General features: G+C 38.9%; 1 protein-coding gene across 1 annotated transcript; it reads left to right on the top strand.

The window, feature by feature from the left end:
• Nucleotides 1-291: 291 nt before the first annotated feature.
• On the top strand, nt 292-16,374 carry LOC117463832 (serine/arginine repetitive matrix protein 1-like). The gene is made up of 36 exons (XM_034106301.1): nt 292-411; nt 564-632; nt 1,580-1,633; nt 1,990-2,049; nt 2,309-2,380; nt 2,825-2,860; nt 2,964-3,017; nt 3,122-4,231; nt 4,822-4,941; nt 5,052-5,108; nt 5,455-5,520; nt 5,672-5,731; nt 5,814-5,849; nt 5,932-5,988; nt 6,070-6,120; nt 6,200-6,253; nt 6,399-6,470; nt 6,563-6,670; nt 6,819-6,881; nt 7,858-7,953; nt 8,072-8,137; nt 8,212-8,250; nt 8,368-8,427; nt 9,560-9,613; nt 9,747-9,845; nt 9,941-9,991; nt 10,072-10,167; nt 10,530-10,634; nt 10,711-10,812; nt 10,891-10,935; nt 11,022-11,093; nt 12,836-12,904; nt 13,232-13,271; nt 13,356-13,413; nt 13,942-14,287; nt 15,305-16,374. Exons 1-36 carry the CDS (start codon nt 391-393, stop codon nt 15,707-15,709), a joined length of 4,023 nt encoding a protein of 1,340 aa, XP_033962192.1. The 5' UTR covers nt 292-390; the 3' UTR covers nt 15,710-16,374.
• Nucleotides 16,375-16,497: the final 123 nt, after the last annotated feature.

Raw genomic sequence — 16,497 nt, 5'->3', positions numbered from 1 at the left:
TAGGTAAAACATTTGTGTTGCCAGTTTCTGAGATTCCCTGTAATTCTAAGCCAAACAGCTACTTGAATATGCAAATTATCAAAGTTTAGAAGACTGAAAAGTAACGTTTTAATGACAGCTTGAGTTTAAACGTTTAAACCATAGGTTTAAACCAGACAATTGTCAGAACTAAACTGAGGCAAATACAAGCTTTTATTTTGAAAGTGTTATTCCGGATGTTTAGATATCCCTCCCCTTTACACAGGTGCCTCAAACTGGGAGATAATTACCAACGTGAGTCCATACCGAGGATACGCGTGTTTACTACAAAACAACCTTTATTATGCAAACATATCTTCCATGGAGAAAATAATGCGTTAATACTTTAACATTTAAGCAACTTTACAAACCATGAGAGGAGACACAACTAAGGTAAATCTTCAGTTAATTAAATCTCGTATGAATCGTGTGCGAATCATTTAAGGTTTTTTTTATGTTTTACTAGAATAAGGATTGTTTAAAATAGTGTTTGAAGCGTTTCTATTGGGTTATTTGTATTTATTTTTTTAACATTTTATTTCAAGGATAATGCAATGGACGCGGCGGATGAACACGGAGGAAGTGCAGAGGCTGCAACCGGAGAAAGAAGATCTGTAAGTACTTTTAAATAACTGTTGTGGGTAACAAAGTTGAAGTTTTGATGGTGGTTTGGAATCTTTAGCTCTGGAAATATCCCAGTAAACACAGCAAGCTAAATTCCACCATCTTTTTCCACGTTTTTCATATTTCAATTGTTATTGTGAAGTGAAGTTTATTTTCCTGTACTCAGGGACGGCTCTAGACAATAGTAGTAGAACAGTAGAAAAGATAAAGCTCAATAGAGTATCCAAGGAATACACAAGAGAATGGGGGATGGACGCCACATCCTCTCGGGGGGTCCGGGGTATGCCCCCCGGGAAGAAATGTTTTAACATTTTAAAGTAAAATGCTTCAATCTGGTGCACTTTGAGTATGATTACTACTAGATCTACTGTAGGGGGTACAACTCTAAAACACCCATATGAAAAATATCGGTTTACATTTTAATAATCAAATACATATGTGAACATAACCAATAACCTACCATAGCCAATAACATAAATTTAACTTGTTTTATTTGTGTTGTTCATTCATATCTTATACATTTATGTATGCTTATTTTTTTATCTCTAGTTTTAAACAATATATTTGGTTTTCTTTCCTATAGTATACTGTACATTAAAATTATTTCAAACCCGTTTATCCCAATCATTATAAAGGAGTGCCTTGGAAATATGTGTTTACATAAATTGTGATAAACGTTTGAGATCCCATCATTTGTATACTGTATAGAAAAACATAATCATCTGATTTTAAAAAACAAACTGTAAACTACAGCCTTTACGTTAATACATACAGTGACATAAAAAGTACACCATGTGCCATCCGGAGTAAAATCTCACAAAATTGAATACAACCAATACCTCAATTACATATCCAGCATTCTCATTTATGTTTAATTTATTGAAACATACCTGATTGGTTGAGGAAGTTAATAATTGTTTGTTTGTCTTTTCTTCAGAGTATTGAGACGCTACAAAATATGCTTAAGAGAGTGTCTCAAAGTCAATACACGGTTAGTACACACACACACACACACACACACACACACACACACTCTCTCTCTCTCTCTCTCTCTCTCTCTCTCTCTCTCGCTCTCTCTCTCACACACACACACACACACACACACACACACACACACACACACACACACACACACACACACACACACACACAGTACAAAATAACACACTTTTACATACTCTCACTTTGTTTTTGCATCTCACACACACACACACACACACACACACACACACACACACACACACACACACACCATAACACCAATAGAGGTATCTTTGACCTCTTCCCTTCTTACAATCCTGGATGAACATGAAACAATAAAAAGCTCCCTTTTCATTGCCTCCTCAGACTCTGGTTTCAACCTCAGACTTGAATGGATCATCTATGAATGAGCCTCGGAACAAACAGGTGGGAGGACGATGATAACGGCAGATTTCAGCTTATTTTATACACAAAAGTACAGGTTAAAAAGTACTACCTGGCCACTGTATTTCCCAAAGTACTATTAATACTTCCTACAACCGGTGCTGAACATCTTGTTTACATTTCTGACATGACACATGACCTTTATGTCACTTATCGCATATTTCAAATCTGTGTGCTCCCACGCTTTCCTTCACAAATAGTTGTTGTTGTTTATTAAGTCTAACATTTGTTTGGTTCACAGGACGATCAGTTCCTTATTGATCTCGCAACTGCTGCAGATGTGACGGACAAACAGCAGCTAAACATCGGACGGGTGAGACTCAACATCTGCACAGGATAACATGTAGTACAACCTCGAGAAATTACACCCAAGTTTAATCAGAATTGTCTCAAATTTGCCGTAAAAAATATTTATGAAATGTTTTTAAGATCTTGTTACTGCTGTGAATCCACACCCTGTCTGTTGTTTCGTTTGCTTGAAGCACAATCTAATGAAATGTAGGTGTGTTTCCATGTAAGCCTCTGACTAGACCTTTCTAAAAATAACTCGGCATGTGAAAAGGATGAAGTAAGTTTAGAGTGTGTTTTCATGTTTGAAATTAACTAATTGGGCTCTAATTAGCTACAACATAAGCTGGGGATTTACCTAACGCTGTCCGAGAGCCTTTGTTATACTTTGAATTGTGCCTGCCTTTATTTTGAAAATCATTTAACTTAACCTAACATTTCTGCTGTGTCATTGTCTTTATTATTTTAGAGTCTAGTGCAGGAAACTCCCCATTTAAATCCCCAGGTAAGGTTTCAGATGCCTGTTTAACTGGGTTCAAGCTTCCTCTCAACAATCCAAGTGAAATCGAACACTTCTTATATTTACTTTCCTTTTCTTTGTTTATCAGAATGGAGTCAGTGGGGGTTTGGCCAGAAGTAACCCTTTTTACACTAATGATTTGGTAAATACAAGGACTCCTGCTTCTAAAACCACATCACAACTTCCTCTTAACTATTTTAATTGTCATTAAGCTTGTTCCTAATTACATTTATGTTCTGCTATCAGGGATCTGGTCATGTGATGGAGGACGAATGGAGGAAGACTTCAGAAGCAGTAAACCTTGAGGCCATCTTTGTCCCTCCGCCTGAATTTCAGAGTTCACCTCTGGATCTTCAGCCTGAAAAAAGTACTGAAAATGGAGCTGAATTTTCTGAACTTCCAAAGGACCTATTCCAGACCGTTGCCCCTAACCGTGTGCAAAGCCACTTCCAGACACCGACATCGGCCCAAAATGCATCTGCCAACGACCATTTTCTTGACAAAACTCTGAACTTGCCAGATATATTCAAACCTGTACCATCTGAAACACGAGATGAAGGGGTCGATCTTTTCCAGGCTGCTAAAGGAGATGATTTATTCCATGCTACATGCCCAAGTGAGGTTAACCTCTTTAAAAAACCTTCCAGTGTTTTTGAGGATCCATTTGAATCTCCTACAAACAGGGAGGAAGATCTGTTCCAGTCTTCACAGCCAAACATAGCAAACCCACCGCCATTGACCGAAGAGGCGGATTTGATTCGGGCAGTTCCCGATAGAAATGGGGAACGCTTCCACATCGGGGAAAACAAACAAGATTCCTTTATGAAAGAGGACCGTTTTGGCATGTCTTCTTTTAAGGAAAATCTGGATGTATTCTCACCTTCAACCACAAATTCAGTCGATCCATTCCCAAGCCCGATTACAAGGGATTTATTCCAAGACGTTTCCAGTTTGGAAGACCCGTTTGGCACCACACCCGTGAGATCAAACGATCCTTTCCAAGATGTTTCACCTTGGACTCCAGATATCTTCCAACCACTTCCCTCGAAGACCAACAGCATGGATGTCTTTGGGATGACTTTCAGCAATACTGCCCCTAAAGCAGTTTACTCCACATCGTCTGTTAGTAGCCCATCAGACATGAAGTTGGACATGCTATCGTCACCAGATCTGTTCAAGACAACGGCAATGAAAGCTCCTCCTCCAGCAGTCAGGCCGAAGCCGTCCATCAGGCAACACGGTATTATCTTGACGACCCCCCAGGGGAGCACGCATGATATTCTTCAGCCGAGTCCCTTCAGTCGGGCCAGGAATCTGTCCATGACACCAAGCCAGTCTGCAGCGGAAAAGACTCATGTATGTACCATTGGATATTTAGATAACCATCAAATCATTTACATTGTAGTTCATTGCATTCTAAAGTAGGGGTGTCAAACTCAAGGCCCGTGGGCCAAATCCGGCCCACAACCTCATTTTATGTGGCCCGCAAGAGCTTGCAAAGAATATAATACGTTTATTATACGGTTACATTGAATCTTGAATTGAATCTTGAATCTACATGCTGCTTTACAGAAGCACATTGCCGAAAAACTAAATGTCCCACAATGCATCTCGTTTTGTGACATGCGCACTGAAGAGACTTGCAATTATTTTCCCTAGACTTCTGCTTTCAGACGTAGCTAATTATGAAGTTATTACCCTATCCGATAATAAGCCAATGCAGAGGCAATAATGTAATATACTACATTATTTTATATATATTACATATTTATACATGTATATTTTTATATAGTCTTAAAGTTACAACTGGCCCTTTGAGTCCAACCATAATGCTGATGTGGCCGCGATGAAATTGAGTTGTTTTAAGGGTCCCACTGTTCATAATTGCTCTAATACATATTTTCATCATGCCTTTTTTATACTTTCTTTTATAATCAAACTTGCAGGTTTCCAACTTCAAACGTCCACCAAAGCCACTTCCTCGAGCTAGACCACCAAGGACAGAAAAGACACCCCTAGCAGAAAAGCTACCGAAACCAGAACGGCCGCCACCACCGACAAACCACGTACGCAAAGAACACAATTCAGTCTCATGTTTTTGTTTCTCTGCTTGTTTAACCGTCTGCTACTTCACGCTCTGTGCTGCCAATAACCCCATTTGCCTCTTTGGGACTAGATTGAAACAACAGACAAGCCTGAAAAACCAGAAAGGCCGCCAGCACCAGCAAACCCTGTATGTAAAGAAGACAGTTTTGCATAATGATCTTATTTCTCTACTACTGCAATTACTGAAGTGTTAAAACCTTTTTGCTTTACCACCTATTTCTTAGATTGCACCTGAAGCAATTGTACCGAAAACCTCTCCCAAACCAGCCTTCAGACCGCTTTCAAAAGCGGTCTGAAGGTATGCACGCTTTTGTATTTCCACTTTGATAGTTGACCTAATTATCTTGGGTAACAAAACATCTCTCGGATACCGGTCCACATCTGTAACGGGGAACAATGTAAAATGTGTGGGTAGTTTGACGATTGAACAACAACTTTCTTTTTCAAATATGTATTTTCTATTGTTATCGCAGGAGGAAACTAAAGAATTTGAAAAGGAAAACTTTGCTGTCTTTGAAGACATCCTGCTAATGGGACAGGTGCGTTCGAAGTGTTTTTCAATATCGGCATCTGTCAGCCAATAGGAAATGTTAACTTGATGTTAGCATAAGTACACTATAGGAGCTACACTATATTGAGGCAATATTATATGTTTGATTTGTTGGGACGTCATGAAATATTTTGTTACAGGAAAGATGTATTGAGGACTGGCCCGAAGACAGCCCTCAACTTAACCCGCAATTTAGACCAGTAAGAAAACATTTTATATCTAAATGTTATTTTAAAGACATTTCAGCAACTGAATTGTGTTTTTTCTTTTTTCTCTTTAAAGTCTGGAACGTTAAGACTACGACGAGAATCAATGAGAGTAAGGCGCTCGTTATTCTATAGTTAGCATTGTTTGATTGTGAGAAGAGATGAATCGCTAAGTAAATCTTATTTTCTCTTAGATTAAGTTGGACTCTAAAGGAGGAAGTGCTGAGGATCTGGACGGTTTTGGGGTCAAGGTAACTCTACACCAGTTTCACTCAAAACACAAGTTTTAGACAATCTATGCTTTTATCTTGTGTTTATTTGTCTTTTAACAGAAAAAGGCCAAAAAGTTCAGATTGTCCATACTTTCCAGAAGAAGTTCGAAGGTAAATGACACAAAATAAGTGTTCTTAATGTGTTTACATGTCAGTCTTTGTAATACGAGTCATTTTCCGTTTGGAGAAGATTTCTGAGGAGCGGAGGAGCAGCACACTACCCACCCTCAGAAAATCATCAAAGGTATCAAAATGAATGTTGTTGGCATCTGTAATTCTGGATTTCACATTCTCCACTCTATCTAGATAACAAATGGCAATATTAACGATGTAAACACTCCTATGTCTTTATAACTGCTCAGTTTAAATGCAAGTATTCTGTTTTTCAGGAGTATTCATCAGAAACGAACATGTCTACAGAAGAGAATGAAGATAGTGAGCAATATGGGATGGACTGCAAAGTATGCTCTTTTGTTTCTGTACAGTAATTCTGTGTGTCTCAGTCGTGGTAATAAACCAGTGATGCTTTAACAATGGATTCTTTTGTCATCAGAAGAGAAATGTGAAGACCAAAGTCAATAAGCTGCTTCGAAGAGCGTCCGCTAATTCCTCCGTGCTGGAGGGAAAGCAAATGAACGGACATTTACCTCAAGACCTGAAGGTGAGATATCGGAGACGTTATTTCTTTTTTCTATATTTTCCAATGCGAGTTACGTCCATTCCAGCCACCCTGTAGTGTGAAAAGCTTTCATACATGTGACTTATTTGATCCATTCAGCAATTCTGATGTCTTTGTGATTCCACAACAGGCAGAAGAGATCCGAAGGCAAAGGGTCAGTAAGAAAGAGTCGACTGTACGCCGCTGGTCAGAGGTAAAGTACCTGCAGTCTGACAACTGTTTATCAAACTGGTTATTTCCTACATTTTCTGCTTCAGACAAGATGCAAGAAAAAAAAACGACCTTTTGATTTATTTATTTTTATATGTAATTGATGAAAAATGCACAGAGTAGTCGTAACAAGCCAATTTGTGACCCGCTCTGTCGAAATCAGTCGGAAGTCGCAACGGCTAATTTCAAAATAAAAGTGGATTTAAGTAAAAAAAAAAAAAAATATCAGGGTTCGGGTGTTTTGTTTGATTTTAAACAAACAAAGTCTTGGCTTTCAGAATATGAAACTTTTATTTCCAAACTCACACGATAAATATATTCTTGAAGCTTGTGAAGGGACGAAGACAGCTCTCCCCCGCACCCTGCTCTTCCGCAGCGCCGCCCCCCCTCCCTCCGGGTGACATTATGAACGTAAGAGTAAAGTAATCATAGATAACACGGCAGGGTCCGTTACAGTTTGTTTTCATCTGATTTAAATTAAACAAAGTCTTGGCTTTCAGGATATTAAACTTGTTTCGGCAAATTCAGATGATAAGTACAACTCAAAAAGTGTCTTCGGGTCAATACGAAATGTAGCACAAAGTACTTCACATTTAATGAAAGTAAATATGGAAATAACAAAAAAGGAAAGAATGCCAGATGAATGGATTGAAAAATTGAACGGCTTTTTATTAATAGAAATAAATAAAAATGACAAATACATCATATACTGTAAGATTTAATATACAATCCCACTGATATAGAGAAAAGTTAGAAATATGAAACATTTTACAGATATTTGCAGCATGCACATTACACAAATATCCATTCTCTTCATCTCCGTTCTTATTTTTGACGAGTAGTAAACGTTTGAATTTTATAGAAAGAAAGCACATGAATTAATATCCTTTTAGTTAACGCTTTGTCAGCAAGTGATTTTCTTAGTAAACTGTTTTTGATGCTGTGTTCAATCATAACAGGGGACAGCTCTGGATGGTGTCACTGGGGAAGAGGAGGAGGAGGAGGAGGAAGAGGAAGAAGATGAGGAGGAGGAATTGGGAGCCCAGCACAAAGAGGTTGACAGCCATGGACGTTCGAATACTTATAATAACACAACTTTAGATATTGAGACATTTAAGCACTGAATTCTCCGGCATGCATTGATTTGGGCAAACTATTCTTTTCTCTCTGTAGAAGAAAAAGAAGAAGATGAAAATTAAGTTTGTGGCTCACAGAGGATTTGCAATCACTGTGGAAAAGGTATCGCTCGTATCATGTACCGTATGTATTTGTTTATACACTGATCCACTTTAACTTAACTTTTCTATACACAGAAGGGAGCTCACGGATACACACCTCGCAAAGACTCAAAGGTATGACTCCACGTATTTAAACACATCAAGGCTCTGTGTGGATGTGTGTGTTGCTTGTGCATTGTATTTAACATACGGTCATGTCCAGCAGTGTAACGTGTGTGTTTTTTCTCCCAGGTGAAATCCCAAGATGAACTTTTCGGAGCACATGGCTACACCCCTCGTAAGAAATCCCAGGTAACGACCCCCTACAGTTCAGTGAAGTAGACGGCAGTCTTTAATGGGGAAATTATCGATTTGATTTACTCATTTTCTATTGCTATGGTTTATTCCTGCTTTTTAGGTTCTGATGTTTTCAGTTTGAGTTGCCGATTTTGATTAGCTATTTAAGTTCAGGCATGCTTATGACAGCTATTTATACAAAATAATGATGTTAAAGAAAATCCACTTGCATAACGGCCCGTCTACACTACAGGCATCACAAAATCTTGAAGCTGGGCGTGTCTGAGGCTTGGCGATTTCTGGCGACCAACAACCAATCAGGAATCTCCCGCCCCCGACATACAAAGCAATAGCGATGTTAAAACGAAGTAAACTGGATATAAAATCCCCAAACAGGCGAAAACCTACCAGTTCCACCCACTGTCTCTGCCTCCTCCCTCCATGCCTGGTTCCTCCGGTTTGTATCCCGGTAAATAGTTCTGGTCGTAAAGAACCGGGTGATTTGCTACCGTAATGTCTCGTTTGGAATATGAGGAAATGAACTGCGGTCTGGCTCTCCCAGCTTGCACGCGGTTTGATTGGCTAGCGCTTGTACTGGCAGGATTTGCATAAACGGGATTTGATTGGCTGATGCCAGCTTCGAAAGCATCGGGAGCATCAAAAGTTGAACATTGCTCAACTTGTGATGCTCACGATGCTTGCAAAGCCATGCTCCGCTCCCCACAATGCAGTTCGGCAAAGATTCTAAATCTTCTACGTCCCCCCATTGAAATGAATGGGCGAAGCGTTGAAAGCATTTTTCGATGCCTGTCGCGTAGACGGGGCGTACCACTGCTGAAACTGCTTTTTTACATGTAAATTAAAGATATTTAAAATACTTTATTAATTCCAAATTGGGAGATGTTGGAGTTGCAGCAGCATGTAAAACAAAGTATTGCACATAATTAGAAATCAAAAATAAACAATCACTCAATATAAACATCTCAAAATAGAATAGAAAATACAAAAGTTGACTGAAGATACAAATCTGTAAACTACTATTGAAGGGTGCAATTATGGCTAACACAATATAAAAGTAGGATATTATTTACATGTAATGTGCAAGAACGGCATATTAAATTAAACATAATTCTGATTTAATGTACAGGATGATGCTTTTGAGGATGTAGAGAGACGCCACACTCTTCACTCAACTAGCAAGGTACTTTATTCGTATTCTTACCATTATACGATGTGTTTCTTGACATATTTTGTAATTGTACTGTTATTATTTGCTGCATGGTTTTCACTGTATGCTGCTCGAATACTAACCTTCTTTTGAATCTGTTGCTTAGGCTGCTTACGTGGACGATAAGCACTTCCAGAAAACACGCCGTATGTCTGCAGGATTCAATGGAGACGAAGACCCATATGAAATGGAAGACTGCAAACCTGTAACGATCTTATTTCTATTTCATACATACATTTTCTGGAACATATACCTGTTTCACTAAAATAGTATTTTTTATTTTTTTTCTGTCATCAATAGAAGAAACCAACGACGACGAAGATGCTACAAACGGGTCGTCGAAGCTCGAAGGTAATTTTTTTTGGTTTAAAAGCAATGAGAGATGAAGAAAATCGTTTTTACCTCATTTTTTAATGCATTCATTTAAATAGGAGAACATGCTGGATTTCAACAATGCTCAGAAAAAGAAGGGCAGCTTCTCAGCGGAGGAGTTAGACGACGACGAGTGGGTGGAGTACTGCAAACCGGTACATGTTTAAATGCTTTAATTATAAGATAAGATAGTACTTTATTGATCCCAATTTGGGACATTTTTGCGTTGCGCACATGGCATTGTACAATACAAATTCAAGACAAGACATAAACAAGAAAGTAGAAAATATACATGTTGAATTTAACAAGGTATTATATATACATATGACCGATGTAATATTAAATATTGAACAGATTATATAAATATACAATGTGGTTTTATTCCAAGAGAAACTATGAAGCAGAGATATGCACAAGATGATGTACATACTGTAGCTACCAAGTCACCGTAATAATGGTCCTGACTTAATCCATTTTAAGCTTTAATTAACATGAAATATTGTGTTCCTTCTTTAAGAAACCCTCCAAAAAGAAAGGCCTTCTTCCCGTCCCGCGCAAAGCAGCCAAAGGTCAGAGAGAGGCGACTGGATTCAGCAAGAAGAACCCTCAGCAAGCAGCCAGCGTATGTTTGATTCACATTTTGATTGCATTCATATATTATCTGTTGTATTGACTGTTTTTCTAACATTATTTTGCAGGATCCCTTCGCTGAGGACGACTTCACCAAAACAGGAAAAGATGTCATGTGTCCCGGGGAGACGTATTGCAGCGAGGAGCGTGAAGTGGACACCTGCAAACCGGTATTTCTCACGGTCACTTTCACTGCTTTACTCTGCAGTTATTTAACCTAATCTTAACACCTTTTTTCTTTTCAACAGAAGAAGAAATCAAAACTTAAAGGCTTCAAAAAACACAAGCCGAAGGTGAATCAGCGAGTTCTTCTAAAATCACATTAGGAATTAAGTTAGAAAGTATGACATGCTCACGATGTGTTTCCTCTTGATGCCAGAGTAAAGCCAATCACCTTTATGAGGATCCAGCCGGAGCCACGTCAGCTGACTTCCTGTCGGAGGCTGCCAGGGTATGTATGTGCTCTCGAAGAGGAAGTAATACATGAGTTGCTTACTTGGCAAGTGATTTATGTCAACATGGCATGTCTTCATACTTAGATAAACTTCCTCATCTCCAGTTCAAACCAGGTGTCCTGATCAATGTCCGAGTGTTCTGTTTGTATTTAACCCACATCTTCACTTTTACCTTCATGCGACTGTAACTGGCGATGTAGCAACACACTGTTAATGAAACTACAAACGTTGTATTGGGTAATGAATCAGACATTACTAGCTTTATGGAAATTGTTTTGAGTTTCATCAGATTTACTTTTCTGATTCATGTATTAAATAGTCCCGTGCAGCACTGATGTCTCTACATACTGTATGTTGCAGTTTTTCAGATACATTTGAGCTTGTTGTCCTTTTCTTTTTAACACACTGTTCCGCATTTTATTGATAATAATAATAATAATAATAATACATTTTATTTTTAGGCGCCTTTCATGACACCCAAGGACACCGTACCATTTAAAAATAAAAATAAAAAAAATAACTAAATACAAAATAAATAAAATAAAAGCGAATAGGCAACAGAACAAAATAAAAACACAAACAGGAAATCATGGAGGAGACAGTCAAGTGGACACAAATGAAACATATAATGGGGAGCACTACAGTGAGTAAGCAGATTTGAACAGGTGGGTTTTTAATTGGGATTTGAATAAGGCATTTTATTGACTGTCCTTTACTTTATTTTTTATTCTAACCTTTTATGCTCTTAACCTTTTTTTCACATTACCATATTGTATTCAATATGCTCCTTAATAATAATAATAATACATGGGACTTTTATAGCGCTTTTCATGAAACTCAAAGACGCTTGGACAGAGAATTAAGAAAAAAAAGACGGGAAAAAAAAAAAAATTACAAAAAGAGAGAAACAGAACAGAAATAGGGGGGGGGGGTCAGTGGTTGAATGCAGTGTTGAACAGGTGGGTTTAGAGTGATGTTTTGAATGCTGTGAGGGAGGAAGAATCTCTGATGGATTGGGGTAGTGAGCTCCAGAGGGTGGGTGCAGCAACGGAGAAGGCTCTGTCGCTCCAGGACTTGAGGTTGGTCCGGGTGGGGGGGGACAGGATAGATAACCTTTATTATTGTCTCCTTATAGCATTGTGAAGCACCTTGATTACGTTGTTTTTAAAGCGTGCGATATAAATGAAATGTATTATTATTAGTAAGTAAGTAAAACTTTATTTATATAGCACCCTTCTCAACACGGATGTACAAAGTGCTTTACAGTACAGTACACAGGACACAATTCAAAGTACAACTATAAAATGTAGAATAAAAGGCATTACACTCTTAAAGCTTGTAAAAGCACCGTAGAACTAACATAATAATAATACTATTGCACACTCAAGCTTATTTTCTAAATCCTGATCGTCAGAGTCACTCTAGGTCACCAACGATCGTCTGGCTTTGTTTACCCAAGCTACACATGAGAAAGAATTGTTTTTCACTGTAAGCTTAGTCATCTTGTCGTGTGTATTCCTGATGGGACACATTCCTCTGACATGTGAAGGAGCCGGTACAGCCACATTACACACACACACCCAGTGTAGGAAAGCCTAAAGAGTCTCGCATAAAGCCAGGTTCTTATTACCCATCTATGTTATAAGTTAAAGTATGTTTTAAAGACTTATTGACGTATTTACGGGCTTGTTTATGTCACACCCCCCCCCCCCCCCCACCTCCCCCCACCCTCATGCAGGCGGAGTGGCTGGCAGCTCAGATGGACGAGCAGGCTTTAGAAGAGCTGGAGGACGACTTGGAGGACGGGGTCAGTTTCTATTTAATTAGATTAAATGGAAATCGTCCACTTCACCACCATGCATTTCCCTTTTTTAGTCTTTCATTCAACCTTTCATTTAAATACTGTGTAAATGGCCGCCGTATAGTTCACTTGGTCTCTGCGGTGACCTGCGTTCAAATAAATAATACAAATACTATTAATTGAAAATAATAAACCTAGGAACCTTTTTAAAAGAGTAAATGAATGAACGGAAATGAATCTGTTTTTCAAGAACAGCAAGGATAGAAGTCAACAACGGCGTGTGAATTTCCTTTTGCGATGTTGTGACACTTGTGCTTTTTGTTTCCGTCACAGGACACGGACAGTTTGATGGAGTGGTGGCACACGGTGGAGCGTGAGTCACATTGACTTTGAGTAACAGATTGAATAACTTGATTAATACAAAAGCACTTGGGTGACACCTGTTGCTTCCTTTCAGAATGGGACGAGGTGCCATCAGACGACGAGTACAATGTCTTAAAAGAGGACGAATCTAAGTACGTCAGTTTATATTAATTTTGAAGTATTGGTCTAGTACAATTATAAACGAGCTGCTTGTACAACTGATTGTGGGAGGAAAAGTCCTCGATTCTTTGTTTCAGTGACTTTTCCAGCAAAAAAGCCAAACATTTGATGGTTCCAACTTCTCAAATGTGAGGTTTTCTTTGCCATGTATGATGCTAAACTAAATGTAGTTTGGATTTGTAACAAGAGTAGACCTTTGGCTTTCGGAAAATGTAATTTCTTTACATTTGTTTTGCTGCTTTCTTAGGCAAGGCAAGGCAAGTTTATTTATAGAGCACTTTTCAACACAAGGCAATTCAAAGTGCTTTACAAAAAAAATGAAAGACATTAAGAAAATGGCATTTAAAATCAGTCATTAAAAAGAAAAGCTAATACAATAAACATTAAAAGAAAAAATACATGGATAAAAGTTACAGTGCAGTCTAAGATATGAATAGTTCAATTAAAACTTACTGACACGACCAAGCATAACTTTGCTTCTGCTTCCGAATAAACCCCAGGTCGTTCACCAACTTGGCGGACAAGGTTCAACGCGGCCTGCGTGTCTTCAACAAAATCTTCACGGAGCGAGCCGAGTTCCTCTGGCAGTCCATCCTCAGGCTGCACGCCATCGCCGACAACATCAACACTTTCCACCACAAAGCCAAGATCGCCAGCATCACCGGAGGAACCACCACGGCTGTGGGGGGGGTGGCGGCCATCGCTGGTCTGGCTCTGGCGCCTTTCACCCTCGGAGCCTCTCTGGTGATAACCGCTGTTGGTGTGGGAGTGGCGACGGCCGGAGGAATCGCTTCAGCCTCAGCGGCAATCTCGGATAACGTTCACAACCTGCACGACCGCAAGAAGGTGAGCCATAATCTGAAAAGGGAGGAAATGTCACGGAAGTATGGAAGCCAATTGGTGCCAGTATGAAAAATCAAGACCTGATGGATGTCATTTTAAGGACTAACATACTCAAAATAATGACTTAGCTAAGTTATTTTGAAAGTTTAAATCATTATTTTGCAGAACTAACTCATTTTACTTCTCAAGAACAAAACATACAATCAATATCTTCTCGTCAAAGCCACCAAACTCCATCAACAAAAACGTCAATTTTAAACCACATAAACTCAACAGAAGCAAAATGAAACTCCTAAGAAAATATTTTTGGTTAGTCTTTCCACTGATTCAACATTCACCAACTCTGGTTTGAGAGTTTGAACGAGACAGTGAATTTAAGACGAGATAAAAAAACCTGGAAATAAATAAACTGAAAGGTAATCTCTGTACTGTCAATGGGAAAGGAGTCCTATTTAATACCATGTATAAAAAGCCTGCGAGCCAGCACCTCATTACAATAGGTGTGTGTTTACCTCTTGTTTTATGTCATGAACACTTTCAAAGATACAAATGTAGAAAATCACTGGTTGGTCCAAACTCCTGCTTGAAATTACTTGTTTTAACATCAAACCGAAGACTATGGACTCTCCCTCCTCTTCCTTCCCAAGGCAAGGCAAGTTTATTTATACAGCACCTTTCAACACAAGGCAATTCAAGGTGCTTTACAAAAATGAAAGACATTCAGACAAAGGCCTTTAAAATCAGTCATTAAAAAGAAAAGATAATAAAAGAAACATTAAAAGACTGTCAAAGTTTTCCCCAAAACTAAGAAAATAGCCATAGTCGTACCTAGTAACCCACTATAAAATAGTCGTACCTTGTATCCTACTATAAAGCTCTAGTAAAACTAAGAAAATGTACCCTATACCCTCGAACTATAAGATCCTTTAGTTTTTTCCGAAACTAATAAAATCTGGTCTCTAGTTTGACTCACAAACCATTTAAAAGTACTTTAGCTAAGTCTACCGGTGTCTTCCCTAGGTGGAGATAGTGCTAGGTGACTATGAAGCTCACCTGCTGGCCATCGGGAAGATCCTCCACTTTGTCAACCATGGCCTCGTCAAGCTCCGCGGGCACCCTTTCCTCCGGTCGGGCACCCAACACTACTCCAAGGACTGGGAGATCCGCCGCGCGGTGCAGATGATCAGCCTGGTGGACAAGCCCGTGATGCGCGGGACGGAGACAACGGACGACTTGGTCGCTTCCGTCCAAGGACTCTTCACCGGCATGGACAAGTACTTCGCCAAGGACACCCGAGAGCTGAAGAAAGGCTGCAAGAAGGAGGTGGTGTGTCAGATAAAGGAGGTGGCCAATGTGCTCAACGTCGGCATAGTGGAGCTCAACTCCATCCGAGAGGAGCTGCAGGATGCTACCGGAAACATGTGAGGAGGACACTTTGAATATAGGTATTTCTAAAGGCACCACCACCCCCTCTACTGGCTAAATGAGGGAACTGTCGGTGTGAAGGAGTCCATCGGTCCAGTACCTGCAGTTTCAGACATTGAAGGCTGTTTTATTTGTATTTTAAATATCCATTGAAGCTGTAGATTGCTCTGGTATTTGTGAAAAAGTGTAAGATGTGTATTGTATGCACATGAAAAGGTTAACAGGGAAACGGGCACTTTTTTGAGCACTGTATGCATGTTCTGAGGGTAAACCGTTAAAAGTAGCTTTTAGTAGTAAACTAAAACAGGTATTTTAGTTTAAATATTTGAAATGATTTTTGCTTAAAATTATCCACCACTGTATTTACTGAAGGAGCTTTATTTCACTTTTCTGACAGTTTCAACCAATTGTATTTTATTTTCTGCATTTCCTATTTTTAGGAACGTTTTACAAACCCCAATGTCAGATATCAGTATAATGATACAAATGTTTTTAGTTGAGAATCTACAATGAAACGACACAAACAAAAGGACTTTTGACATGTTAATAGGTTGTGATTACAGAAATGTGTCTATTACTTTATGTTTTTATTGTCAAATAATTTTCACTGGGTTATACTCATGCATTTATTTGTCGTTGAATGTATTAATATATGTTAAGATATGTCAGTGTAACAGAATGTTTGAATAAAGACTATTTACTTGATACTTTAAACTGATTTCAATGGTGTTAATATTGTCATGGTAAACACTCTAATTCAACTATTTAGAGATTTAAAATACATTGAG

This window comes from Pseudochaenichthys georgianus, chromosome 18 (assembly GCF_902827115.2).
Source record: "Pseudochaenichthys georgianus chromosome 18, fPseGeo1.2, whole genome shotgun sequence".
Lineage (NCBI taxonomy): Eukaryota > Metazoa > Chordata > Actinopteri > Perciformes > Channichthyidae > Pseudochaenichthys > Pseudochaenichthys georgianus.
The sequence above is the reverse complement of the archived record's forward strand: the minus strand, read 5'-3'. Positions and strand labels throughout refer to the sequence as shown.